Source organism: Poeciliopsis prolifica, unplaced genomic scaffold (genome assembly GCF_027474105.1).
Source record: "Poeciliopsis prolifica strain line A6 unplaced genomic scaffold, Auburn_PproV2 SCAFFOLD001, whole genome shotgun sequence".
NCBI classification, from domain to species: domain Eukaryota; kingdom Metazoa; phylum Chordata; class Actinopteri; order Cyprinodontiformes; family Poeciliidae; genus Poeciliopsis; species Poeciliopsis prolifica.
The window spans coordinates 3,991,084-4,018,193 of record NW_026562376.1 but is presented as its reverse complement, the minus strand read 5'-3'; the positions used below and the strand labels follow the sequence as shown (position 1 = coordinate 4,018,193).

Genomic DNA, 27,110 nt, shown 5'->3' with positions numbered 1-27,110 from the left:
TCTTTGTTTTTTCATTTTAAATGCCACCCATTAACCATGCTGGACTAGCCCCCTTGGCCCCATCTCCTTTCAACGCCCCTGGTGTCAGCGAAATTCGTGCTGCGCTCGCTCCCGACAAAAAAACTTGAGCACGCGCGCGCCCCGGCTGCTACTAAGCGCCTGGAGTCTGTCTGGGTCGGAGCTCCGATGTGTTCACCGAGTGGACGGAGGGAAGACGACAAACAGGGACCCTGGCTCCGTCTCCTCGCCGTTCTCCCGCTCAGTGATCCGCTGTGAGCTGAAGCAGCCGTCTTTCAAAGGTGAGCGGGGAATTTTAGCGAGATCAGCAACGGGTTTTTCAGAGCAGCCTCCTTCGGTGAAAACAACAGCAGACGTTAGCTTCAGCCATTAGCTGCGTGCTAACAGGAGGAGTGGCTATCCCTTTAAAACGGCGCTGTTTACGGTCTGCTGTCGGGTGACAAGCGTTTACAAAAGATTCTCTGGTGTCAACATTGACTGGAATGTTGTTGAAATTGCACCCGGTCATTTCCTTTTTTGTCTGGTACGGATTGAGCTAAGAGCTAACGGCTAATCTGATCCGGGTTTACGGCATGACGGAGGCCTCTGGTGTCTGTAACGGCGAGAGCACCGACAAACCGGGCTGCTCAGGTCTGCAGAAACTGGTCGGGGTGTGGGCTTAAAGCTTCTCTCCAGTACTTAACTGGTTTTACTGTGGAGAAGGCGTTGAGTTACGTTCACCCAATCCACGGTGATCATTGTGGCTGCACCGGGATCCACGGTGACTGCGTGGGTCTGCAGCTTCTCCTGCATCACTGGGATCAGGCTCACTTACCAAGCACCTGTAGATGGAGATGCTTTGGGCTGAGTAGAAAATCAGATAAGTTGGCGTGGTGTTTAGGTTTAAAGGGACTGTGATGAGCAAGAGGAACCGGTCTGAGGAACCCGTAGGGGAGCAGTTTCTTCCCAGTTGCATCTGAGCGTCTTAAGAGCTGGTTTAGTTCGTCTGTGCATGTTTTTTAGTTTTTCAACACAACTGTTTGAATAAAGTATTCTTTCCGCTTCATTCTTGTGCAGGTATTTGTTGGTTGTTTTTATATGTGCATGCTTGTTGTTATACAGTACAATAAGAAAATCTCGTCGGTGTAGGTGTGGGCGATATAGGCTTAAAGTTTTATCACGACATTTTGTGATACTATCATGATTAAGAGAAAAGTGATAAGAACTATTTACTTGTTGTTGTTTTTTTAGGTAACTGTAGGACTATGATTGCATGGCATAGCAATCAGAGCTGGAAAAACACAATGATGCTCTTGAAAAACATTCCCATATTTAATGCGTTTCTTTAGGACTCCAGAGACTAAAACAGCGTGATTTGTGTCACACTGGCAACTGTATTTAATAAATATCAGATATATTCATATTTATTATTGATATTTACAGAAAAAAATGTCAATAAATGGTTAAAAAACAAACAAAAAACATTCCTAATAATACAGACAGTTTTGGGTTTTTAAAAAAAATATTTTTTTAGAATTTACTGCGCCAACAATAAATCAAAATCATGATAACGATAATACATTTTATAATAAATGATATACGATAATCCCCACCGCTATGTCAGTGCAACAGTTCCAAAGCAATTGTGATTTAGATGTTTTGGAAATATAACTTTGACTGCAATGTTAACATTTATAATGAATTGACATTTATTTATTATGCACTGCTACAAGCCAAATTATACACTTATTTTATATGTATTAGTTCAGGTAAACATTTCAGTGCTTTCAATGCACAATGTGTCTTCATTAACATCAATATTGGTTCCATAATTAAAGCTGGGCCGACATAAACAACCAATGTTTATTTCTATCTTGTTGAAGTATGTGTTTCACCAAAGGGTTGATCATTTGGTATTTGTTTGGTCATCAGTTAAAATGGACATAATGGCAATAATTATAATGTGGTATTTTCATATCGGTGACACTTTGGTTCAGGTAAACATCATAGTTCTATAAAGAATAAAGACGTAACGACTTAGCGGCTTTAACAACAATATCGGCCGACGTTAGGATTTTTTTTTACATATTTTTTTTTGTTTGGTAAATAAAACTGGGCTGATATTGATGTTTATTTCCATCTTGTTGCTGTTTATGTAATTCTGGAGGGAGAGAGGTTGGCTGTGCATATGGTATTTATTTGGTCATGTGACGGCGATAATATAAGAAGTTCTTTATTCATTCTGGGATTGGGAAATTTGACAGCATTTATATGTTTGTACAGTTTTGGCTTAGCAGCTTCTGAATTATTGTTCTTGCATTAAATGGCCTTTCTTAGTCTATAAGCTATAAGTCATTTGGTTGCTAAATTATTTGAAGATTATTTAAATAATTGATTAATGTGATTAATTGCTTCAGCCCCCAAAAGTAGAGCTGTTACTCTTCAGTAGAGATGCACCGATCTAATATCAATATCTGCATCAGTCATGGTGTTGAAAAAACCTCTTGATCAGATGTTGGTAACAATGTGTCCGCACCATAAAGGCAGATCTGAATCCAGGTTCAGATTCAGAGCACAATATTAAATATTTTACATTATATTTAAAATTTCTAATTGCAGTTTCTGAACCATTTGAAATTTTTGTTGCAGTTTATTTTTTTCTATTTTTGACCACAGTAGTCAACCTATTGTTTTTGTCACTTTCTTTCTTATTCATTTTACGTTGGCCTTTATATTTTTAATTTGACTGACTGAACAAATTAAAGTTGTTTTTACATGTTTGATAAACATTGAGAGGCTATTGATATGTTTAAGTGTTGAGAGTTATCAAATAAATGTAGAACTTAGCACATTTATGTCTGTCAAAATACATTTTAAGTCAATTTAGTGATGCTTTTCTTTATCGTATCGATAACGGCTGATACCAAACCTCAGATATCGGTATTGGAAGTGAAAAATTGGATCGATACAGCCCTAGTTTTTAGGTCTTTTTTTACAGAAATATTGTTAAAATCACATCAAAGTGTGCTTTATATTACAGACAGACAACTTTAAGATGATATATTTTTAATACCTATACATATGTTACTGTGTGCAAACAGGTGAGTAGATGCATCAGGATGAAGGCCTTTTATTATTTTTATCCCCTTTCCTCCAAAAAATACACTTTCTGCTGGGAATTATCTGGGTAATTCCAAGCAGAAACCATACAATAATTTTCCCAGCAGACTTAAACATCCCAGGAATAATAAAAATATCGGCAGCATGCTTGTAGATGCATTTATCTGTAGCTCTTTATCTGCTCTGCTGCTCCAACTGATTCATCAACCATTAAAAAACAACAATACAACAGATTCTCTCCAACATTCATGTTTAGTCATTTGACAAATTAATCGTAAATTGGATTTTGGATCCATAATATCTAAAAAAAAAAAAAACATTTCAATAGACTATGATTAAGATCAGTTTTCCACAATCTGACATTAGCCTACAAATTAAAACTAAAAGCCAAACAAATTTGAGGAATAGTTATTGGATTTGCACCAAAATGCATTATTGCAGGCTGCTAACATCACAAGTCAATAGTCTATTGATCCTCTTTAAAACCTAATGAGCTTTTGAAAGCCAAATCTGTTCTGTGCTGAGTTTTATCAAGCCAACACAACAAGCAGAAAAGTAGTTTTCATCTCTTCCAGTTTTCATTCCCATTGGATTCAGTTAATGTGGAATACTGGAAATGATCTCAATCATTATACCATGGCAGTAATATTAAAACCTAATCCTGTTTGGTAATAATATAATGGTTTTGTGTGTGAAGTGATCTGCCTTCCAGTGTTCTCTCTTATAGTTTCTGTGAAGTAAAACACATTCTCACATAAAAACCCAAAACATGGAGAAAGTGAGCGGTGCTCCATGGTTTCCCGAGTCCAGGTGCAGCCTGGTTTCTGGAGCGATCCAGGCCCAGCTGTTGGTTCTTTGTTGTGTTCTGAGGTTTCACTTCGGCATCCATCATTAGGCATATTTTGGGCTGATTGCAGTCCTGGTTGTAAGGCAGTAGGAAACATTTGACGCTGGGATTTGAGTAATCCTCTCGGGGATCAGTTCTGTTGAGAGTTGGTTGGTGTGCAGAACTGCAGCCAAGATGTTTGACATGCTGTGTAACTACAGACATGAAGCTCGGCCTGTGTGGAAGGGTTGACGCAGAGAAACTACATTTATAGCTATCTTTTGATTATTTTTACTAGGCCTGTCGCAATAAATCAATTAATCATATGATTAAGTTTTATAAATATTTTCAGTAAAACCACTGAAATTTTACATTCTGTGATCTTTGAGAATGTATTCTTACGTTATCATTATATTACTAGAGAATGGTCTCAAAACACAATATTATTGCTTATCGCAATAATATCGAACAATGTACTGTCAAAACTTGCTAATTTTTGCTAATTTTTACAATGTTGCAATAAACAAATTAATTGATTGATAAACTAAATGAAGCTCAATAATTTCCATTTCCATGATTTATTGTTTTTCTGTTTTCTCTCGTTCTACCAAAAATTGGATGACAAACGTCTTCACTTTGGTCTAAAATAGTGTCTTAATTTCTAAAATTGTTGCAAGTTATTGTTATTGTGACAGGCTTGCTTGTAAATGTAACTAAGTGTTCAACCCATGATCCAAGGAAAGTTAAAGTGTGTGCTGCTGTTGTGACACGCTGTCGATGAGGGGACAGATTGTGCTGTTTCTCATTTTATCTATGACTCAAAGCCACAATGAGTACCTGGGGAGAAATCACTTAATTTGTTGTTTTCTTCTTCTCTTCTAAATGGACTTTAGAAGCCGCCACATTATCGCCCCCTGCTTGGCTGAAGGTGTGTATTCTGGGGTTAAACTGAGCTAAAACATCACAAATACGGGCACGGCTCAAAGAAAGGTACATTCAGACCTAGAATGTGTTTTTAATTCTGTTTTTTTTTTTTCTTACTGCGAATTACCTTCCTCGACTCTCTACCTCATCATTAAATGTAATGCCAGCTTCTATCTCTCAGAATTTGGACAGCAGATGCTAAACCTGAAAGAACTTGAGTTTTTTTAAATTTATTTTATTTTTTTTATTTATCAAACTTAAGCTCTTTCCATTTACACTGGTAAAGCACCAACTCTGGAACCATAAACCTGGATTAATGAACAGTCAGGAGTTGGTTTGACTGTTAATCACCATATTTTCAGATAATAAACAGGTTAGCTCTACATGTCATTTTCTGTGATCTCTTTTAAAGGCCAGATAAAAACAAATAATTGAAGATCAATATTTCGCTCATTTCTTGAATTTTTATGTACTGTTGAATGATTTGATGATTGAATTTATTGTCATTTTACTCAGTACAGTTATATTAAGGTAAAAAAGCTTCTCCTAAAACATTGCAGTAAAATATAAATAGAATATAAACATAAATATTGTGATATTTACAACATATACTCAAAAATGACCAAATGCAACAATGCACCAATTCACTAATTTTGTTTTATGATGGTTTTATGTATATTTAATCTATTTTTGAGTATGTTTGTTCATAATTCTGTATTGTTGGATCTTTAGATAGCTGTTTTTTTAAACAGTTTTAGATTATATCTTAGTAACTTTTTAATGTCAGGTTTTATTGTAAACTGTTTCCAATGAAATAGTCTCCCAGTAAGTAGAGGTCAAATTTATTTTTTTATTTTTGTCATAAAAAATAAAATGCTGTTTTAAGCAACAAGCAGCTGTAGTTTGGTCCAATCAGATCAGCTGATCTCTGGTCAAATTGGCTTTGGTAAATGACAGTTTGCCACAGCAATTAAAGTCAATATTTCAGAACCAAAACATAAATGGTATCTTGAATTCAGGAAAATATTTGAGCAGTTTGAGAAGACATAAATGTAATAATTGCAAATTCGCATCAGCACACTTAAATACACCAATAGCTTCACAAGTTTGGTCGAACATATGAAAACAATTTTAATTTGTTCAGTCAGTACAATTAGGAAAATAAAAGCCAATGTAAAATAAATTCATATAGAAACTGAAACAATAGGTTGACTACTTTGGTCAAACATGTAAAAATAAATTGCAACAAACCTTCGTTCAAGTGGCTCAGAAAGTGCAGTTAGGCATTTCAAACATAATGTAAAATAAATAAAGCATGACGTCGCTTAGAGCACAAAGCGTAGAATTACACCGAATAGTTTGTTTTTGTTTTACGATATTGGACCAGATACAGTTATTGACATTAGATTGTTACATCTCTAGTTTGTTTTCCAGGTTCAGATGTGATAATTAGCTGATTTCCTGGAACATTTGAGTGGATTTAGAGCGTTGAACTCTTTAGTTTGGTCGAATATTTCCAGCTGATGCTCAGATGCAGGATAAGCTGTAAGACTGAATCTGTGATTCTGAAGAAAAACGGAGACTTCAGTCTGACTCCAACACACCAGGGATGTGAATTTTCATGTTTTCAGTTTAAAGAAATAAAAGGACTTCCTTTTCATTCTGGCTTTATCAGACTTGATTTACAGTTAATTATTTGGTTTTCCCATTTGTTTCCTGCATCGTATGACCTGGTGAGCAGAACCCTGAATGGGTTTTGACTCATTGTTGAATTCCTGAGAGTTTTACCTTTCTGCTGCTCAGAGGAGTGAACTGCCGCTGCTCTTGCTGGTATTTGTCCTTTCAGTGAACTGTTGAAGGTCAGGAGCTGCTCTCTGAGGTCAATTCTTTGGTCTGATCGGGAACGTTGATTCGTTTGAGTTTGGATCTTTGAACCGTGAAATGTGTGTTACCCAATTTCTCTTGGATCGTCCCTGGAAGTCACTGATAAAAGTGATTTGTTTCATTTTGCTGATTGTATGTGTGTAAATTGGCGCTCTGTTGTGTTCAGGTAATCACAATTAAAAGGGTGTGTAAAGTTTGTTGAATTTTTTATCAAAATATTGAGTACATTTTTGTTATTGCTTTATTCTGGATATTTCTTATTATTTTTTGGATAGGATGGAATAAAACTTTATTGTCCAACAAGGTGGAAATTTTCCTGTGGCTCGCCAACCATAAAAAAAGAAAAACTTTCATACACAATAACATCAATTTGTGCTTCACTTTTTTCACTTTTTTCTCACCTGCTTATGTACTTTGGAACAATTTGTCTGCTTAAGGGCTTTTTTAGCTGAGTTTTGTTGAAATAAAACCTTGGAAGTGGTTTGCGATATTTAACAAACGACTTCTGGTTTCTGGTTGTAGTTTTCTGTTTCTGTGTGTTTTTGAGAAGTTTTATATTTTAGTTTGAATCCGTCTCAGTGTATAGATGTTTGCTTAGAGAGCAAACAGATTCTGAAAGCTCTGATGCTGATCCCAAAGTGGCTTTGTTTTTTTTTTGGTCACTTTCAAATCTCTCTTTGTGAATGTGTGTAAGGTTCACATCTCTTGTTTGTTTTATTACAGCATTGATGGAGTGAGGCTTTTTTTCTGTGCCTGGGTCGGGGATTGTCTCACCTTTGATCTGCTCTTCCTACCTCATATGACGCCACCTTGGTAATGAACTGTCTAGAGGCATTGCTATTATTTTTTCCTCTTGTGGATAAGATTGGAAAGCAGAATGAAAACACCAACACTCCCTGAATGCAAGAGAAAATCCCTTTATGTTTACTTTAGGGGCTGAACTTGGTTCCCTGCTGTTGCTGAATCTATTAGGGTGCATTTACACCAGCCCTGTTTAGTTCGCTTTTAGTGACCTTTTCTAGAAAATCTGGTTTATTTGGTGGAGGTGTGAATACGGACCGAAAAAGTGAACTCTGGTCCGCCTAAAAATCTCAGCCTCGGTTTGATTGAAGTGAAATGGGTTTGAATGCTGAGCAGACCAGAGATGCTCCAAAACCAGAAAGCGAACTGTAGCGCAAGGCATTTTGGGTAAATGCAACCAAAACAAACAATGCTTGAGGAAGAACAAAGACAAAAGAGAAATCCTACAACCACTACAATCTGACACCACTCCATTTTTGTTTACATTTTGTGAAGAAGGATGTTGCGCTCATGTCTTTTTGAGGTTTTTGTGTCGTTTCCTTCAGTGATTCTTTGTGCAGCGGCACCACAGGCAAGAAGGGGAACAGGACTTTTGATGATTTGACACAGGTCACTGTGAAAACAAACTGAAGCAGTAGAGAATGTAACAAATGTTGCAATTCTGGTCCCCAATTGAGCCGAATCTACCGGACTGTCGGATGTGAAAACCTTCTTAGGTTATCGGTTTTTCCTCTCATCCAAATCCAAATCCAGTCTTCTCACTGCCCAAACACCTGACTGTCGGGTTAGTTGGTGTCTGTAAATTGTCCTGTGTGTGATGACCTGTGATGGACTGGTGACCCGTTCAGAGTGAACCCTGCCTCTCGCCCGATGACGGTGCTGCTTGCAATTTGTTTTTGAAAGGCGGTGCAGACTCAGATGCTGAAGTGTCTTTACCGTCAGCATCTTCCCTTTCAGTACACCTGCCATCCATGACGTGCAGAAATGGAGATTTGATCCTCACCGACGGCGCTGCATGCTTGTGCAAATTAAAAGATAAACTACAGGTTTCTTTGTATTGGTGGGAAAATCTGAAATGGCAGCACAATTCAGATCCATCTTGTGTATGTTTTCTCCCAGAAAAAAGACTTGAGGAAGAAAATTTTAACAGAAAATATCAAGATTTTCAGCTGTTGGGCTACATTCAGTGACCAGAACTGGGTTCATCTTGATGCAGACAGTTGGTTCTGGGCGATATGTATTTAAATATCACATCATTCTGTGGTATTATTGTGATGACAAAATTAGAACAATTTATTTCTTCTTTTTCAAGCATGTTTATGGCTGCTAATGCATGACACAACAATTATAGACCAACAAACACAAATATGCCTTCCTAAAATAATGACCCAAGTCATTTTTTGCCAAAAGTGATTTTTTTGTTTATTTTTTGCCACTATCACTTTTGGGGAAAAATGACGCGGGCCATTATTTTAGGAAGGTGACAGTATGCTATTTTTTAATGACACCTGTCACATAAGGAAGTGTGATTAGGGTCACTAAACTGCATAAACTAACGGCATTTAATCATATTTCCTTATTTATTGATTGATATTGATACACTCATTGAACAAATGGTGGAGAAGATAGTAAAACTAACAAGTAGTGTAATGGTAATGACATAATAATGCAAGAACTCACTCTCAAAGATTAAGGGACGTTTAACACTGAAACTTGGAGACATTTTAAATATCCAAAATAAATAAGGACAACCGATAAAAACAAAATTGTCCTTAAAAACAGGGCTAGTTGAGACCAACGACTTTTATCATCCAGATTTTGGTAGACAGAACAGAAAAACAATAAATCACACAAATGGAAATGATTGAGTTAGTTTTAATCACATCAATTAATCATTTGATTAATTGACTTAATCACATGATAAAATCACCTTTATTTATTTTTGTGTTGATCTAATTTCTTTTCCAACTGCTTACATTTAAAGAACCAGAGCATGTAAAGTAAGAAGTGAAATGTTTACATTAGAGGTGTTGATTTATTTTGCTCTGCAGCACTTGAAGGATTTATTGTTTCTTTTATTTATCTTTCATCAGATGTGCAGATTAGATCTGACCTGTCAGGTATTCTTGTGATATCTCCATTGCTTACGGATGTTTGATGTAATCAAAGCGATTTTCTGGCTTTCGCCGGCTGCTTGCATCCCAGCGTGAAGCCTGTAAGTGAAAGGGACATCAGGCGTCGTTTCATATGGAAATGCGAGCTCGTGTTTTACGCGCCTCACCCCGTCGGGTTTGGAGTTTCTTTTTCTGAAGCAACAGATCACGGATGTTTTCATTAGAGTGACAGATTAAAGATGTTTAAAATGTAAATGACCCGTCTTCGTCCCCTCTTCCTCTTTGTAGACTTCCTGGCTGGAGGTGATGAAGTGTTTGGGTAGCTGCTGATGAACTGCCGCCTGGTCCAGATGGCTCATTGTTGTTTCCCCTCGGCCTGCCCCTTTAATGACACACTTCGGGCAGGGGCCAGTTTCACCGCGGCTGCTGCTTTACAGCTCACAGTTGGCATGTGGGACGCAGCAGGGTCTCTTTGTGTCCACGTTTTTCTGCTGCTGTCTGGTCAAAATGTGACCAGCTGTAGTGGAACGGGTTTCGACTTAACGCCAGGGCTGGGCAATATGGTTTAAAAATAAAACCCATGATTTTTTTTTAAATATGTATTTTATTTATTTCCTTTGTTTTTGTCATACTAGATCAAATTTTTGGATTTTTTAAATTTTTTCTTCCAAATAGGAAATTACAAATGAGCGGAAATACTTTCAAAAATTAGGTTTTAGTTCCATCATTCCTTCTATTAGTCCAATTCCAGAAATATATGATTTCTATTAAAGGGGCATTAATATGTAAAATCACATTATAATGTTGTTCCCTCATCAAAAACTTGCCTGAAGTTTTGCTTTGATTCTTTTCTGCACGTTTGAAAAAAAAACCTCGATCTCCATGGCAACCAAACGCCTGGTTGGACCTAGCCCGGCTTTCAAGACAAAAGGTCCTCCTCTGAGCTGTCGCCTCACAGAGCAGCCCTTCCCTTGCCACTCCCTCACTCGGCTCCTTCAGACTATCTGGCAGCAGTTAGCAAACCCCTGTGGAACCTAATTAGCTGAGCTTATTAAATGAGCTGCTTCTCTGTGAAATGCTGGTAAAAATGTTGCTTAAGGGTTAATAGAGGAGCCATGTTATGATGACTTCCACAAGTTTGAGTTTCTTAAAGAGACAAAGGCCCAATTTCAAGTCACATTTCTTTTAAGTCATATTTAGTACAGCATTTTTTATAACAATTAAAGCTAACATAGTTACTTGATTATGCTATAAAAAGGTGACTATGTGGCTGGAAAACGCATAACACTGCCTCTTTTATTGCAAAATAGTTCTTTAGTAGTTTTGGCTTAATTACTGCTCTTAGTTTATTCTTTCAGCAAACAAATTTTATCACCATTCTTCAGTTAACGGTGAATAATTACTAAATTAGTCGGCACTTATTTCAGTAATTGTTTCATTAATCATAATTTCAGCTCTACATCAAAATTCTGGTTGTGTAAATTAAGGGAGAGATTTCTCTCTATTTAAAACTGTCTTTGAGAAAATAGAGATTTTTTCTGCCCTCTGCTTAGTCTGGAGCTGATTGTGGTTTGTTTCATTTTAGTTTGCTGGTTCTGGTTGGCTTGGTTCAGTTCTGTGCGCAGGAATGAGCTTGTGTTGAAATTCCCAGAAAGTAACATGTGCAAATGCCTTTTAACAAAATCCCAAAGGAGTTCTTTTGTTTTGTTTTTTAGTTGTTGTAAGAATACCTCATTTCCCATCTGAGCCAGTTACCGTGGCAAAAGGCAGAGAGAGAAGCGATCTGGACAGAAAGGAAAAGGAAAAGCAGGGAGAAAGTGAAGCATGGTGTCAGGGAGGGCAGCTGGTGGTAGAGCTTGCAGCGAGACGAAGACTGAAATCTGACACTTGCACAACCAGCATTGGGCGAAGGGAGGGGGGGAAAGGGAGAAAGTCGGGGAAAAAGGGGAAAATATGCAGGATTTAAGCTGACATAACTGTGGAAGGAAGTGCTCAGGAAGGAGAGGAGGGGGAGCCGATAAGACGCAGAGCAGGAATCAGGCGGAGGTTTGGAGTCGTCTCTGTTTGGGTGACGAGTTGTAAACGGAGGGACATGGAAGGACGTCCGTGAGCATGCTCCGTTCGGACTGACATTGGATGCCAGCTTACTTTAGCTCTCACACACAAGCAGGCAGCTGCAGGGGCACCTAACTCACCGCAGGGGACAAAAAGATCAGCGCGGGGATAAAAACCAGGAATCTACTCCTGACTTTTCCTTCTTTCTCTCAAACCAGGATTGTTTCACTCTGTTGTTTTGTGATATTTTTTGGAAGATAAACATCTGTGGAGTAGTTCCTGAGGAAAAGACGGTGGAAGTTGGACACGGACAATTGCCATAATGAGTTGTCTATAGAAAGTTTTCAAATCTGACTTTGTGTCAAAGTCCTTTTCTCATTTAGCTCCTCTCATCAGCTGCCGTTTCCAGAAACGATCCAATCAACATACAAGATCTTTGTAACTTTTTATTGTGATTTTCTTCTCCTCCCCTGGTGTTTTTTTGTATTTCTCTGGCTGCTACGGATCCCGTTTCTGTTGCATGGACACCGTCTTTGTTTTACTCCAACATTCCCTGGACCGTCACAAGCTTCCTATACTGGGGAGTGGGAGTAAGAAATATGAGCCTGTGTTTGGGGCAGCAGCGGCAGTGTGTAATGGTTTCTGTGAAAAAGGCCCGAGTAATGTGGCACAGGGGGGCTGCATGAATGTCTGTGGTGAAATCCAATCCAAGCGTCGCTCTGCATTCTCCACCCTGGAATTCCTTCTTCAGACTCTTCCCATGCGTAGCTGCTAGGAACGTCCACTCCGCTAAAGGTGAACGAGCGTGAAAACGCCGGCGCGTGCGTGCGCGTCTCGCTGAGCGAGCTGCCGTGTTTTTGCAGCTGTGCAGCTTGAGGTGGGGTGGGGAGCAGTGATTTCCTGCTCGGCTGCATGAATTCGGACTGTGTGCAGAGAGCCGGGATGTGTTCTGGCTGTGGGTGAGAACAGAGGGCCCTTTAAGCGGCGTACTTTATGTTTCTGTGTGCGCGCGAGCGCAGTCTGATGTTTGGGAGAAAGTGGGCAACGAGTTTGGAACAAAGAACGACATGTTTGTGTCAAACTCCCGCCTCCATCCAGCTCAGTCCATCTTCTGCCTTCATCCGTTCTGCTGTCATAATGAACAGTAATTGCACCAACTTTTATAATTGTTAGCAAAAACGGCATAATTCAAAATCAAAAGTACTTTATTGATACCAAAAGGGAAATTAAATGTTGTAACTCATATCAATTCAAAGTCTTCTGACTTATTATAGACTTTGGTATCTGTTGGCAGGAAAGAGCTCCTGTAGCAGTCTGTATCACACTGAATTTCTTGAAACCTCTGACTGAAGACACTGACAGTCTCATGAAGAGGATGACCAGGGTTGTCTATAATTTTCTTCATTTTTGTGAAGAATCCTCTTTTGCATTATCGTCTCTATGGGTTCCACATTCAGTCAATTCAGATAAGGACATCATCAGATATTTCAGCGCCACATGGAGCTTGATTGACAGCGCCAATCACAGCCTCCTGGCTGTGATTGGTTGTTTCAAGCATTGGGAGAAGGAAGAAAACCTCAGTGTTTTCAGAATATCTGTCTCAAACCATAATGTCACAACAAATATGTTGAAAACAATATATTTTTAATTAAAGTTACAAACCAGCTTTAATATGGTTCCCATAGTCTGGAAAAGTTTGAAATTAGCTTTTATTCTTTGCAGTAAAAACTTTTTACTAACTTAATGAAGCAATTTAATTTAAATACATTTTAAAAAATGCAGATTTTCTCCAAATTAAATATTCAGATGCAGATAATTCAGTTAATTAATAAAATTGATTTATTGCCCAGCCTTTGTAATGCCTAATTGTTTCTTTTTAATTGAATCAACATGATTCATCTTATAATTGGCACAACACACATATTTAAAAAAACATTTATCCACGCGAGGAACGTCCACTCCAATAAACGTGAACGAGTCTGAAAACGCCGCTGCGTGTAACCGAAGAACAACTGGAACTTTTTGGGGTAAACATTGATATCAGTTCCACTAGGTCTACATTTTCCTCACTTCTCTGTCTTTAATAATGTGATGATATCTGAATTGATCTAAAAAATAAAACGATAGTGAGGTCAGTAGCCAGTTAGATAAAAAAAAGAATAACCTATTAGTGTTTCTTTCCTGAAGCCTTGATTGAAGGAAGAACCTTTGCTCGAGTGGTTTAAGCTTCATTGCAGTGTAAACAAGAACCTGCTCCATTCAAATGAAGTTTTGGTTTATGTTTCTTTGGTGATTTTGCATCATATTTTCATCGACGAAATGGTCAGCAGGGCTGTGTGGTTTGGGACAGCTTGCTGCTCGACTTGCAAGCTTTTCTTGAGTTTTAAAATGCTAGCAAGACATCCAAAACTTCTGAATTAACTACATTTTTTCATGTTCAAACTTGTGCTTGTTGTTTGTTACATTTGATCACTAAAGTAAACTTAAGTTCACATGTTGGGGGTTTGAATTTAGATGGGGTAAATAAATTTAAATATCCAAGTCAGTCTTTAAAGAAAAATTTCTGTCTGTTATAAACAGTGAAGCCTGCTTCTCTGCTCATTAGGGGTTTTTGTTTTACATTTTATTTTAAATCTAGCTGAGATTACTATAATAAAGTATTGGGCTCATGCTGAAAATATGTGAAATTAAATTATAAGGCTATAGTTGCAGAATTATGAGACTAAGGCAATGAAATTACTTTATCCTCTTAATATTATTATTTCATCCATGTATGAATTTATTCTCAAAATATTATGACCTTATGATATTTTAGAGTTTAATATCATTAAAAATGATTGTAGCTGAGGCTTATTATTGCAATATTATGACTTTATTCTTGTTGTTCTTATTTTATTTTTTAGTAATATACCCCTAATTCTCTGTTGGAGATTACAAAATCAGGTTTTAAGTTTTCCTGACAGGGGAGCGACTAAAACAGTTTGTTTTGCAGTTTAAAAGTTGCAACGTTTCGCCTGTCCACTGGTTCTGGTCTTGTTTGTGTCGGATGTTGATGCCAAGTTCAGGATTCAGTCCTGCATGGTGAAGCTGTTTGGAAAACAAACATCTGTCCACCTGAGCTTTTTTCTGTTTGCTTCTGAAACAAAATGAAACTCGCTGATGGGGAAACTCGTGGCCTCCGTGTTGACAGTTCACACATAATGACATTTTAGATCTGTTTGAAGTCTTTGAACTTTTATCACTTCAGTAATCTGTGGAAAAATGAAACTGCGTCTCAGGTGTTGGAGCATAATTGTTTGTTTTCTGATATCAGGAAACATAATCCTGAAAGAAGCATCTATATATAATCCAGAAAAGAAGAAACAATATAAAAAATTGGAGCCATGTCTGATATCAGTATTGTGCTGTGTCCAATAACCAATATTTACCATTATTACATCAACATACTCCACATTTCTACTATGAAAAATATGATCACACCGCTGGCATTGCCACAATATTGTTCCTAATCAGCAGCTGCATTTCCATTACAAATGGGCACAAAACTTTGTTGACATTCCACTAATGTTGAGAAACACAATCTCACAGTTGTGTTTCCATTAGATAAAACAAGCAGTTAAAATCAGACATCAATAAGTTTGTTTAGGAGAAGTCATTAAAAAAACATGCCGCACCATCATCCATGTACCACTTCCGGTTGTTGTCTTCTTTGGCGTTTCTGCCAATAGTAACATCCGGTTGTTGATCATATGACTCATGCGATACAAAAAGTGTTTCCATTGCAGTTTAACCAAACAAAACTATTTAAATACAGTCAAAAAAACCTGACCCCATCCCAGCGACAAAACGTTTCATCAAATAATTCAAATTTGTTTGTTTGTAAATCAAGTAGATTTATTTCAACAGAGATTTAGTCCCACTTATAAAAACGGTATGCAACAAAGAATGTGGCAAAATATCCATGTACTTGTTTTTCCAATGTTTTATTACTTTACTTGAAAGAAAATCAACTTATATATTCGAATAAACCTCTTTGTGCCAATAGGAAGTTATTTTGAAGCAATCCGACTGGCTGAGACAGGTTTCTTCTTTGCGCTACAGTGCCTCCTATGGGTTTGGCATGTTTAAAAGGACATGTTGAATTTTGCAGGTTCATGTGGATAAAACATTTTCCTATATAATTGTGTGTCTATCATATATTTTTGTAAACGATATGATGGAGATATTCTGTGTTTTGTTGTTTTTTTTTTTTTTTTTTACAAAAATGTGTCTAATATGTTTTGTGGGTCACATTTCTAGTTTCTTTTGCTGTTTTTGTTCTGTCTGGATTTTTTTAGAAAAAGATGTTAAACATGCTCCCTCTCAGAGAAGTTCTTATTATGTTAACAAACCGCTCTCTGGTTTAGCTGGGCTCCAAAGAGAATCAGAATATTGTGATCCTGACTCTGCAGGGATCCCAGTTTCAGGATAAGACGGTAGCTGTATTTGCACTATTAAATATGAATGAACAGCAGCAGCCAGCTCAGCAGGACCAGTGATTATGCAGTCTCTCTGCGATATGCGCTACATTAGCAGCAGGTAAGAGCCCTAAATGCATTTATTGAGCATTCTTCAGTCTGCTTAAATGGCCCGAATGGATGGGTTCTTCCTGATATCAGCCAGCCTGTGGAGACAGCAGCCATAGGAAACAAACTGATCCCACCTGAGAGGAAGACGCTGGTAATCAATGGCCCAAAAACGGCTCTGCTGCTTAGTCAAAAAACAAACAAACAAAAAAAAACCCTTAAGAATTTGCGCAAAAAAATTGTAGGATATGCTGAAGTTTTCTGATTAGTCATTAGAATAATCTGTTACTACAATGATTAACTGTTTCTATTAAAACGCCTTTGAAATGTAACAATGGAGACTGAACCTTGCATATTAAACATGTATATCAACTGTATGTATCATTTCAGTTTGTCTGGATTAAATGTTGTGGATGGATTGTTATTTTCATGGATTACTTTTGAGTAGCCATGACATCCCTATAGTTTTATTTGTTTACCTCCATGTTGCTTTTTGAGTCTTTCATTTCTGAAATACCTGTTTAATTGTTCAGTTTTTGACCTTTTTATTTATTTTTGTCTTTTCAGAGGTCCCCACATTTCAAGCTCAGAAGAAAGCCGCCTTTGGAAATCTTATGGACGAAGGTGAGTGCATGCAAACAGAAAAGCTGAATCATCACTGCTGTTTATGTTTAGAAACAGAAATCTGTTCTATTTATTCACAAACAATGTTTCTTGACACTGAGCTGGATATTTTCATCACTCTCGCTATAGAAACTGCACTGATGTGAAAGTTGGGGCTGATATTAAAATTGCTGTTATGGCCGATATTTACAGATAATATATTTTAATTGTGTTCCAAAAGATAGACTCACATAAGAACCTTGAATATCACTTACTACCATGCAGAACTGATTTCAAGTGTCCCAAAATCAACTTGGAGAAATAAAACAAATCCACTGTCTGTTTTCCTCCATTTTGTAACTGATGTTCCAGTACGCAGCCGGTACTGAAACCTACGCAAGTGTGGAAAACAAAGGAAACTAGAAAAATGAAAGAGCGATCCAACCGACCCCGTCTTTGTTAAGGAAAACATTTGGACTTATTTTGGTTCATTTCTTTGGTTGCGATTCTTCACTAAATAACTGCAATGATTGTCTAATCGTTGAAAACCTTCTAAATGACAACGCCGTCGTCTGTGGAGGAGCCCGTCTCTGTGATCGCTTCGTTAAAGCAAAATGGAGGGAGTGATTCCATCTTGGCATGGAATAATATTTCAAATTTAATAAGTGTGGAAAAATAAATATTTTTATTAGAGCCAAACAAATCATTTCATTGTACAATTCTTATGCAAATGCAATGCACCAGTTTCAGCCCTTTTTGTTGCTTTTTTTTTAACAATAGAAAAAAAAAGTTACAAATAAAATTAGAGAACAAACGCAGCCCCCTTCACATGTCAGCTCACCAAATTCAACAAAAAAAAACAAATAAAACAACAACAAAAAACAAATAACACATCAGATATGTATACCTATGCATCCTATTATAAGTCTGAAAAGGAGGAAATAAAACTTTTTGTAAAACCTTCGTGCACATCCTCGTAAAGTATTTAATTTTCTCAAGCTTTAAAAAAGCATAATGTCTTTAATCCACAGGGATATTTTATCAGACTTCCAGTGTGGCAATAAAATACCATCTAACAATTAAAAATGTAAAAGTAATAATATCCTTTTGAGCACAAATGACCGAATAGAACAATAAATGGACAAGGTTGCAAATTCACTTTGAGAACAGAAGAAATAATTGAGAAGTAACTGAACCAAACATGATATAATTTAGGACAGAAAAAGAACATGGCCAAGTTGACACAGCACCAAAAAGAAAAGTTAAAACCTGCATTTGCCTTGCAAAACAAACTGGAGTAGATCATAAGGATCTTTTCCCACACAGATTAAAGCTGAAATCACATGAGTAATCATTTTGGATCGAAAAAGATTCCCACCCCTACTATATTTTAACACAAACGACCACAAGATTTAAATAAACATCAGCTGATGCCATTGGCATGTCAATGCAGATGTGTTGTGCACAATATTTCAGTTGCCATCGCACTGGCAAATGACTATTTATGGGTGAAATATTAAGAAGGATATTATGTTTGAAATGCTATTTAATAATACTTTAATTGGTTGGATCCTAGCTATGCTTGATGCCCTGGGCTGTAATGCCTGAGTTTATAAATCCTTAAGAGAATGGTGTGGCGTTGTGTAAAGGAGAAGAGTTGGGAAAATGTGTATTTATGTTTTGAGTCCAGTTTTCTGCATGTTTTAATGTTACAAACCAACGAGAAGGCGGTATTGTTTGGAGTCCACATTGTGAGCAGAGTTGCCCAGGAGCTGCGGAAACCGTAAACTGTGAGTGGAGAAGCCTCCCTGCTAACAACAAAAGAAGCTGCAGCCTGCGCTGCTTTAATGTCGGCACCTTGCTGGCACCACATGTGCCGCCTTAACCAGCCGGGCTATGTTTATCCGCCTGATGGACACGTAGCGGCTTGTCGCCGTCCGACATGCAGAAAAGCAGCCTTCACAGCTTCTGGGATCTGAAATGTTGAAATAATTATTCCAGATATGTCATAAGCTTTTATTTGTGTCTTCAAAGCCCATCAGTCTGGTAGGCCTGTCGCAATAAGCAGCAGATCAGTTAATTACATGACAAATTAAAACAAGCCCAATAATTTCCACATGCATATATTAGTATTTTTTCTCTGTTTCTACCAAAACTGGATGACTAAAGTCTTTAGTCTGGTGATTTGGGCTCAACTAAGCCTTTTTATGAAGGAGGATTTTGTTTATACAGACTTCATAATTAATTTGATTTATTTTGTTATTTTATTTTGGATATTCAAAAGTTTTAGTGTTAAATGTTCATTAGAATTGAAGGTTTATTGATGTTTGAGAATGTGTTCCTGCATTATTATTGCGTCATTACCATTATGTCACCTGAAAATGGTCTCAAAACAACAATATTATTGTTTATCAGACTAACTAATGTATCGTCCAGCAGAATTTATCATGACCGACCTAGACCTGAGTTGGACCACTGTTCTGGTTTTAGGGGGGAAGCCACAGTGGTTTCATCTTCACAGTTAAAATAATCTCAATGTTCTCTGATCTTTGAGGTCATTAGACAGGAAAAATCTCCAGTCTGTTCCTGGATCAATGGAGGAAGTCATTGTCGGGTCGTTTTGATCTCTTTAGTTCATCTCCACTGTGAAGTCGGCTCTGCCTATACAGGGAAACAACCACACATGAGCAATAAGAGCAGGTTTAACGGGGAGGTTTCCCATAAGATTTGGAGAATAATCCATCAGAAAATAACTTTGCACCAGTCTGTTGCTCTTTCTTTGTTTTTCTGCCCTTCTTTGCTCTGCGCTGGTGACATCACAAACCTGTTTTATACTTGCACAATACATCACAATTTATTGCTAACAGCATGGACTGCAGGTCCTGTTTACTTATTAAGTACAAACAAAATTGCACTATTATGCCATAATTATTGTATTAGTCGAAAATGGTGTCAAAACATCAACATTATCTCCTTCATTTGAGGGACTTCTTATTGGCTTATCTGACAGGCCTGTGGTTTACATATGACAAGTCATATTAGAGCATCATCACCAACATTTCTACAGATTTTTTTCGTTCCTAGTTGCAGTTTGGAGTAAACGACTCCTGAAGCTTCCCTGACTCTCCTGTGTCCTTAGTTGTTCTTCTCTGCCGCTAATCCTCTCAGCACGACGCGCCTGAAGCTCTCAGCTGTTGTTTTCTGCAGTTTCCTTCATGAGAACTGGTTCTAATTAATACACCAATACCGATAACTGATATTTACCAATATTATATATTTGGCTCCCACTGTTTCAACAGCAAGAACAAACGACTGCACCGCTGTCATGGCTTCTCTGCTTCGGTGGAAGACTCCACAATCCCTCTCTGCAGGCGGTGCTGTTGCTTTGGCACAGAAAGGAGCAAATCTGTGATTAACTCGATGAATAAAATCTTCTTAAACATTCATTTAAGTACAAGACAAATTATTTTTTCTTTTTTTAAACAAGGTTTTTACTTTCATTGATTCCACTTTGTTGCCAAACGTAAAAAAAGAGCTTCCTTCTCCGCAAAAACAACAAATGTCTTAACGGACAATTCTTTTCAGGTTTAATTACAGAAAACAAGTTCTCTCAACTTAACAGTTTTGGACAAAGTTTGGAGACAGAACTATACATAAAATCAGTTATTGGCCATAATGGCAGCATTATTATTGGCTAGCGTTATCGGCCCATCCTTAGAGCTCAACGTTGCTAAGGCAACAGTTTCAGCTCATCTGCCTGACTCTTGAAAAGCAGAGCGACCAGTATATTAAAAAGACCAAATAAAATAATTTCCTGATCAGTTTCTGCTAAAATCCCAGTAAAAATGGTCTTCTTAGTAAGTAACTTTATAATCCTCTGGAGGATGAAAGTGCGGTCAGCACAGACTGGAGTTGTGTTGATATGGGCAAAAACTGCATAAATTTATGCAATTACATTTACTTGAGTATCTTTATTTTTGAAAAAGTACCGTTAGGAGTTTTACTTGAGTAATTTTATTATAAAGTATCTTCATTCTTGAGTAAAATGTCTGTATTTTCTAACCACTGAATGAACATTAAACATGTTTTAACCAAAAATCCACCAGACAGAAACAAACCTGCAGTTTCTGATAAAGTTCAATAAGTTTATCAAAAGAGACTGATTTAGAAAATTTTCTTTTCCCTGATTTTATTTTATATTACTTATATGAATTATTGTCATTTTCATCCTTAAAAAAAGAAATCAAAACTTCCACCTAAGTTTTTATTTTGGTAAATGATGATTTGAGAAGACATTTTATAAAATACTCTTGAATAATTTCTTGGATGGCTACATTTTACTTTAGTGAAAACATGCTGAAGTAGTCCTGCTCTTGTACCTTTCGTGTTACTCTGCCTGCGTCTGGCTGCTTGCGTCTCCAGACTTTGTGCACGGAGGCCTTTCTGATTGTCCTGAACTAATTTGGTTTGTGCTGCTGTTAGCATGTTAAGAGCGGCTAATAATAGCTGCTAAGTCTGCAGCTCCGTCATGGCAGATGTTTACAGGCCTTTCCTTCCTCTGCAGCTGCTAACAACCTGCACATCTGCATCCCCGTCTGCACACCGACCAGCTGCTTGTGTTGAGCTGGTCGTTGCCGTCACTATTTCTTGTTGTAGGATTATGTTGAAAGTTTCTAAGTTACAACAAAAATAAACGGATATTTCTTAATTCTTACGTTTTTGTTAATCGTGCAGCTCCGACAAACCAAAGATCAGAGCTCAGGAGCTGCTGATGTTGGCCAAAAGATGTGCAGAATTAAATATTTACCAGCTTTTCTCAGATTCTGTGTACATATTGTTCCTGCGTCTCTCCCCCTGAATCTCCTCTCCTCCCACGCACGATGCCATCGCTGTCTGACTCCTGCACATCATTAGGGCTGGAAACGGGAGCAGAGCGCGTCAGGTGGTAAAACGGGTGGGAAAGCCGATCTCCCACCCGTTTTACGGTTTGGAGATGTTTTTGTCTAAGCAGTGCAAGCTGGTCAGGTTTTTATTCTGTCGTTGTTGTCATCCGTCATTAGCATGAAAGCTAGCAGCTACATTTCATTTTTGGCTTTCAAACACAAAGTAACGTGATCAGCAGTCGATATTTTACAAACTGCACACAGTTTACACCAGCAGCTCCTATATGCTATATTCTGAAATTTAAGATAGTTCTTTGTTTTTCGACTTTAACTCAGAATTAATTAGTTTTAAACAAAATAATAGACAATCAAATGAACGACACTAAAATTTCTTTCGTTTAATTAAATCATAATAGATAATGAAATAATAGAAATCCAAATAAAATATTTAGTTGTTTTATTTGTTTATATTTTAAAATTTTCATCTGCCATGTTCTTAGTCTTTCTACTATTTTTATTTTATGAGTTTAATTATTCATAAGTTTTTTTACTCCTCCATTCAAATGCAAATAACAATTTTAAACAATGAGAATAAGTTTCAGATAAAAATAATTAGAAATTCATGTAAATTGTTTCTATTTTTACTACTGTTTTATTAATTTTTATAATTTTTTCATTTTATTACGGTTTTATATTATTATTTTTGCTTATTCATCCAAATGGTGACAATTAAATACATTTTAAACAATAAGAATTGTTCTATAAAACGTGAGGCAGAATTGAAGGAGGCCTAATTTTTTTTTTATAACGATGTTTCACACATTTTGTGGTAATAAGAGCTTTTAAACTGAGAATATAATTTGAAGCAGGAGCAATAAAGAGTTTAGTTTCTAACTTGTCTCTCTTCTTTATTGTTTTATTGTTTTAATTATAAATAGACAAAGAAAGGAAAACGTACTAGTATGCACACACCCATTTGTTGTTTTTTTCTCTCTGTGCCGTGGCAGCCAATAAAAAACTGGTTTTAGTCACAACCTGAAGCTGCTTTGATTTAAATTAAAGGTAAACTGCAGGGTGTAAAGGCTTGTATTTCCTCTGCTCTCTGTGTGATTGTCAGAAATGAGTCGCCAGACCGCCACCGCGCTGCCCACAGGAACCTCCAAGTGCCCCCCTTCTCAGCGCGTGCCCACCCTGTCGGGCACCACCGCCTCCAACAGCGACCTGGCCAGCCTGTTCGAGTGTCCCGTCTGCTTCGACTATGTGCTGCCCCCCATCCTGCAGTGTCAGTCTGGACACCTGGTACGTCCCTCAGCTCTGGTTTAAAAAGGTTTAAAAATTTACATCCTCACAATAAGCAATTAATCAATCAAATTAGGGCTGCACCGATTTATCGGCCAGCTGATTTATCGGTGCCAGTTCCCTTAATTTTGGGAGATCGGATGATTTTTACGTGTGAAGCCGATGTTATCATCCACCGATGTTATCAATCTCAGCAAAGGTCTATAAATCAATCATTGTGTTTTTCTTTTCTCCTGTGAGAGAAGTTTTACTGACAAACCAGGTCATGTCTGCACATTTACAGTTAACAATAGTCACAACATTGTTGCCAATTCACTAACTTTCTTGATACACCGAGTAATTTTTCAGACAAAAAACTGGAATCGGTCGGAATCGGTAAGTTTGGCTTTCTGAAAGATCGGTAGAACTGCAGTCGGTGCAGCCCTAAATCAAATGATGAATTTAAATTATCTGGATGATTTCCAGTCAATCAACAATTGTTGGAGAGATGCTGCAATTCAATTTCATTTTCTGCAACAGTCCTAACTGCCACCTTTCCCTGTTGAGCTGGATGGTTAATATCTGTTGAAACGCAGCTTTGCTTACAGAGACTTCAGAATTTACATGGATTATTGTCGTTTTTTTCATGTTCGCTATTTAAAATGATTTCCAGTTCCAGTGTTTGATATTCTTTAGAAATTAAAGGTTAATTGTCTTTGAGTGTATGTACTTGCAATAATATGCTTTTCATCTTTGAAAATTGTCCCAAAATGACAACATTATTGTTTATCGCAATAATTTCTGGGGTAACTTATCTTCCTGCTGAATGTGTTCAGAGAACGTCTCATTTCAGCCTCAGCTCCGACCGACTGCGGTCCATTTGTTCCTCTGACCTCGGACTGAAAATGTCGTCCCGTATTTTCTCCAGGTGTGTTCCAACTGCCGGCCCAAGCTCACCTGCTGTCCCACCTGCAGGGGCCCGCTGGGCTCCATCAGGAACCTGGCCATGGAGAAGGTGGCCAACTCCGTCCTGTTCCCCTGCAAGTACGCGTCGTCGGGCTGCGAGGTCACGCTGCCGCACACCGACAAGACGGAGCACGAGGAGCTGTGCGAGTTCCGGCCGTACTCCTGCCCCTGTCCCGGCGCCTCCTGCAAGTGGCAGGGGTCGCTGGACGCCGTCATGCCGCACCTGATGCATCAGCACAAGTCCATCACTACGCTGCAGGTCAGAACCGCACCAGAACCGCACCACTGAAACTAAACTAAACAATTTGTAGCTGCTACACTCTTCCTCATTTTTACATAGCTTTGAGTTTTTGTTTTAAGTTCAGCAAACACCTGAGTGAAATCATGATGCTGCCACCACCGTGTTTCACCATAACGAGGGCGTTTCTGGTATTTTCAGCCACACAGTCCGCATGTCAGCTGGGATGTTTGGATTTCAATGTTTCATTTTTATGTCAGAGCAGAGAGCCTTTAACGAGCGAAATGACAGAAACCAATCAGAGCAGAGCCTTTAATGAGCTAAATGACAGAAACCAATCAGAGCAGAGAGCCTTTAAGGAGCGAAATGATAGAAACCAATCAGAGCAGAGCCTTTAACGAGCGAAATAATAGAAACCAATCAGAGCAGAGAGCCTTTAACGAGCGAAATAATAGAAACCAATCAGAGCAGAGAACCTTTAACAAGTTAAATGATAGAAACCAATCAGAGATTAGGAAGACGTTCCTTTTTGATAAAACAATGTTGTGTTATTTTCCACTCCTGACCTGGAAGTATAGTTTTTAGATTTTTCTCTCCAAATGCTTTCATATTTTGAATGTTGAGTTGAATGTATTTTATAAACTTCCTCTGAATAGTTTGTTCTGAATACAATCTGAGCTGGCAGGATGTTTTCTGGATGTTTTATCTCATGCCAACAGTTCAGAGCGCCCTCTGCTGGACAACAGGATAAACTACCTGGAATAGATGTAACAGTGAAGCAGCAGGACTGACCTGACTGTGGCATTGACTTTTTGTGAGGATTCTGATGGTTCTGGTGTCGCTGCAGGGCGAGGACATCGTTTTCCTGGCGACAGACATCAACCTGCCGGGCGCGGTGGACTGGGTCATGATGCAGTCCTGCTTTGGCTTCCACTTCATGCTGGTCTTGGAGAAGCAGGAGAAGTACGACGGCCACCAGCAGTTCTTCGCCATCGTGCAGCTCATCGGGACGCGCAAGCAGGCCGAGAACTTCGCCTACCGGCTGGAGCTGAACGGCCACCGGCGCCGGCTCACCTGGGAGGCCACGCCCCGCTCCATCCACGAGGGCATCGCCACCGCCATCATGAACAGCGACTGTCTGGTGTTCGACACGTCGATCGCGCAGCTGTTCGCCGAGAACGGAAACCTGGGCATCAACGTCACCATCTCCATGTGCTGAGAACGTTCCGCAGGCGAGCGTCGGAGTGCAAGTTTGCCGGGGGGGCAGCGGGGGCCGGATCAGTCAGGAGCCCGGGCCCCTCCCTCTCTCTGCTACACCCCTGAGACATGGAACTGGACTGTGTTCGGGCAGCGCGGTCGGCCCAGGGGTGCCGGATGGATGGATGAGTGGATGGATGGATGCGTTTAAAAAACAAAGGACGTAACTGTGTAGTAGGACATCTGAAACACTCGTGGGAGACTCGTGCACGCGCATGTGTCATAAACCCGATTAAAGTGAGAAGGTGTTTCCGTTTTCTCTCTCTCTCTCTCTTTCTCTCTCTGTCCGTGTCCGTCTCAGATGTTCGTGTCGGGTCAGAAGCTAGCCTGCCAGCTAGCTTTTTTTTCCTCTTTTTTTTCCTCCCTCCATCTTTCCTAACTGACAGACCCGATTCCGACTGCGGCGACTGGAGCGGCCACCTTTTGCACGCGGACGGCTGCAGAACCCGACCGGAACCGGGACTCTCAGTCTGGATTACAGAAGATTTTTCCAAGTTTAGCAGGTTTTGGACCGGAGTGAGCCGAGGGGAAATCTCTATTTCAGTTTGCAGTAGGCTTTTATTTTTTTTGTTTTAACCTTTTAGTTTCCGAACTCCAACCCGCTCCCTTCGTTTTAGTTTTTTTTTTTTTTTAACCTCCTGTGTCCAACGCCCAACCTGGAACGAGGGGCACTTTCTACTGTTAAAAACATTGCTGTTATAAATAAATAGAGGTATCATAATTCTAATTTTTTTTTGTATTGAATTTTAAGAATTGAAAAGGCAGTTGTAAAACTTGTGGCTAAATTTCAGTGTTTGTAGTTAAGAAGAAGAAAAAAAAGTTAGTTTTTTGTCTCCAGAGTTGGGCTGTTTTCATCTCTGTGTGTGAACTTCCTGTTTCTTTTCTTCTCCGTGGAGGGAAACCGTTGATCACACCTCCTCCCATCCCTTCTCGTTTTTCTCGTGGAGTCTCGGTAATGTTGCTGCTCTTCCCCAGAAGCTCCGTGACTTCTTTCTGTTTTCATTTGTCATTAAATAAATCTATCTTTTTCATATCTGCCGCTGCTGTTTTTCTCGTCTCTGAGGTTTGTAGTTCTTGTTTCAAGACTCATCTGAAAACAGTCAATTTTGTTTTCTGTGCAACTTTCCCAACAAATTTTAAGAGCTTTAAGTCATTATCTATGCACATTTTTGACAGTTTTTCATTTGCAGAAACCAGAGATGCAAAGTTTCTCATCACAATTTGTGTCGACTAGATACCAACTTAAACTTGCTAAAACTACGCAGCTACAAAGAAATAGGCTGAGTAATGAATCGATTTTATCAAAGTTTTGATTATTTAATTTTTGGTAAATGAGCCTTTTGGTTTTTTTTTCTTTCTGAAATCATTTTTTGTTTCACCAAATCACTTCTTGGGTTTCCGTAGCTCAGAGTGATAGCAGGGCCTCCATCTTGTTTGACAATATTAGGACCAAGCTACACGCTTTATTTTTTAATTTCGAGAATAAGTGACAATATTAGGAGAGTGAAGTAATAATTTGATTAGAACTCCATCTCATCAGAAACTCTTCCTATTCTAACATCAAATTATCAGTGTCAGAACTTAGAAACTGATCTTTTC

General features: G+C 38.4%; 1 protein-coding gene across 2 annotated transcripts; it reads left to right on the top strand.

Moving 5' to 3' along the window:
• The first annotated feature begins 141 nt into the window (after positions 1-141).
• Positions 142-26,544, top strand: siah1 (siah E3 ubiquitin protein ligase 1). Of its 2 annotated transcripts, none has more exons than XM_055035650.1 (5): positions 142-299; positions 16,854-16,910; positions 22,890-23,071; positions 23,979-24,275; positions 25,102-26,544. In XM_055035650.1, exons 2-5 carry the CDS (start codon positions 16,901-16,903, stop codon positions 25,471-25,473), a joined length of 861 nt encoding a protein of 286 aa, XP_054891625.1. In that variant the 5' UTR covers positions 142-299; positions 16,854-16,900; the 3' UTR covers positions 25,474-26,544. The 2 variants fall into 2 exon arrangements, with proteins under 2 accessions (XP_054891625.1, XP_054891619.1); XM_055035644.1 differs by lacking the exon at positions 142-299 and adding an exon at positions 11,595-12,516.
• The last annotated feature ends 566 nt before the right edge of the window (positions 26,545-27,110 follow it).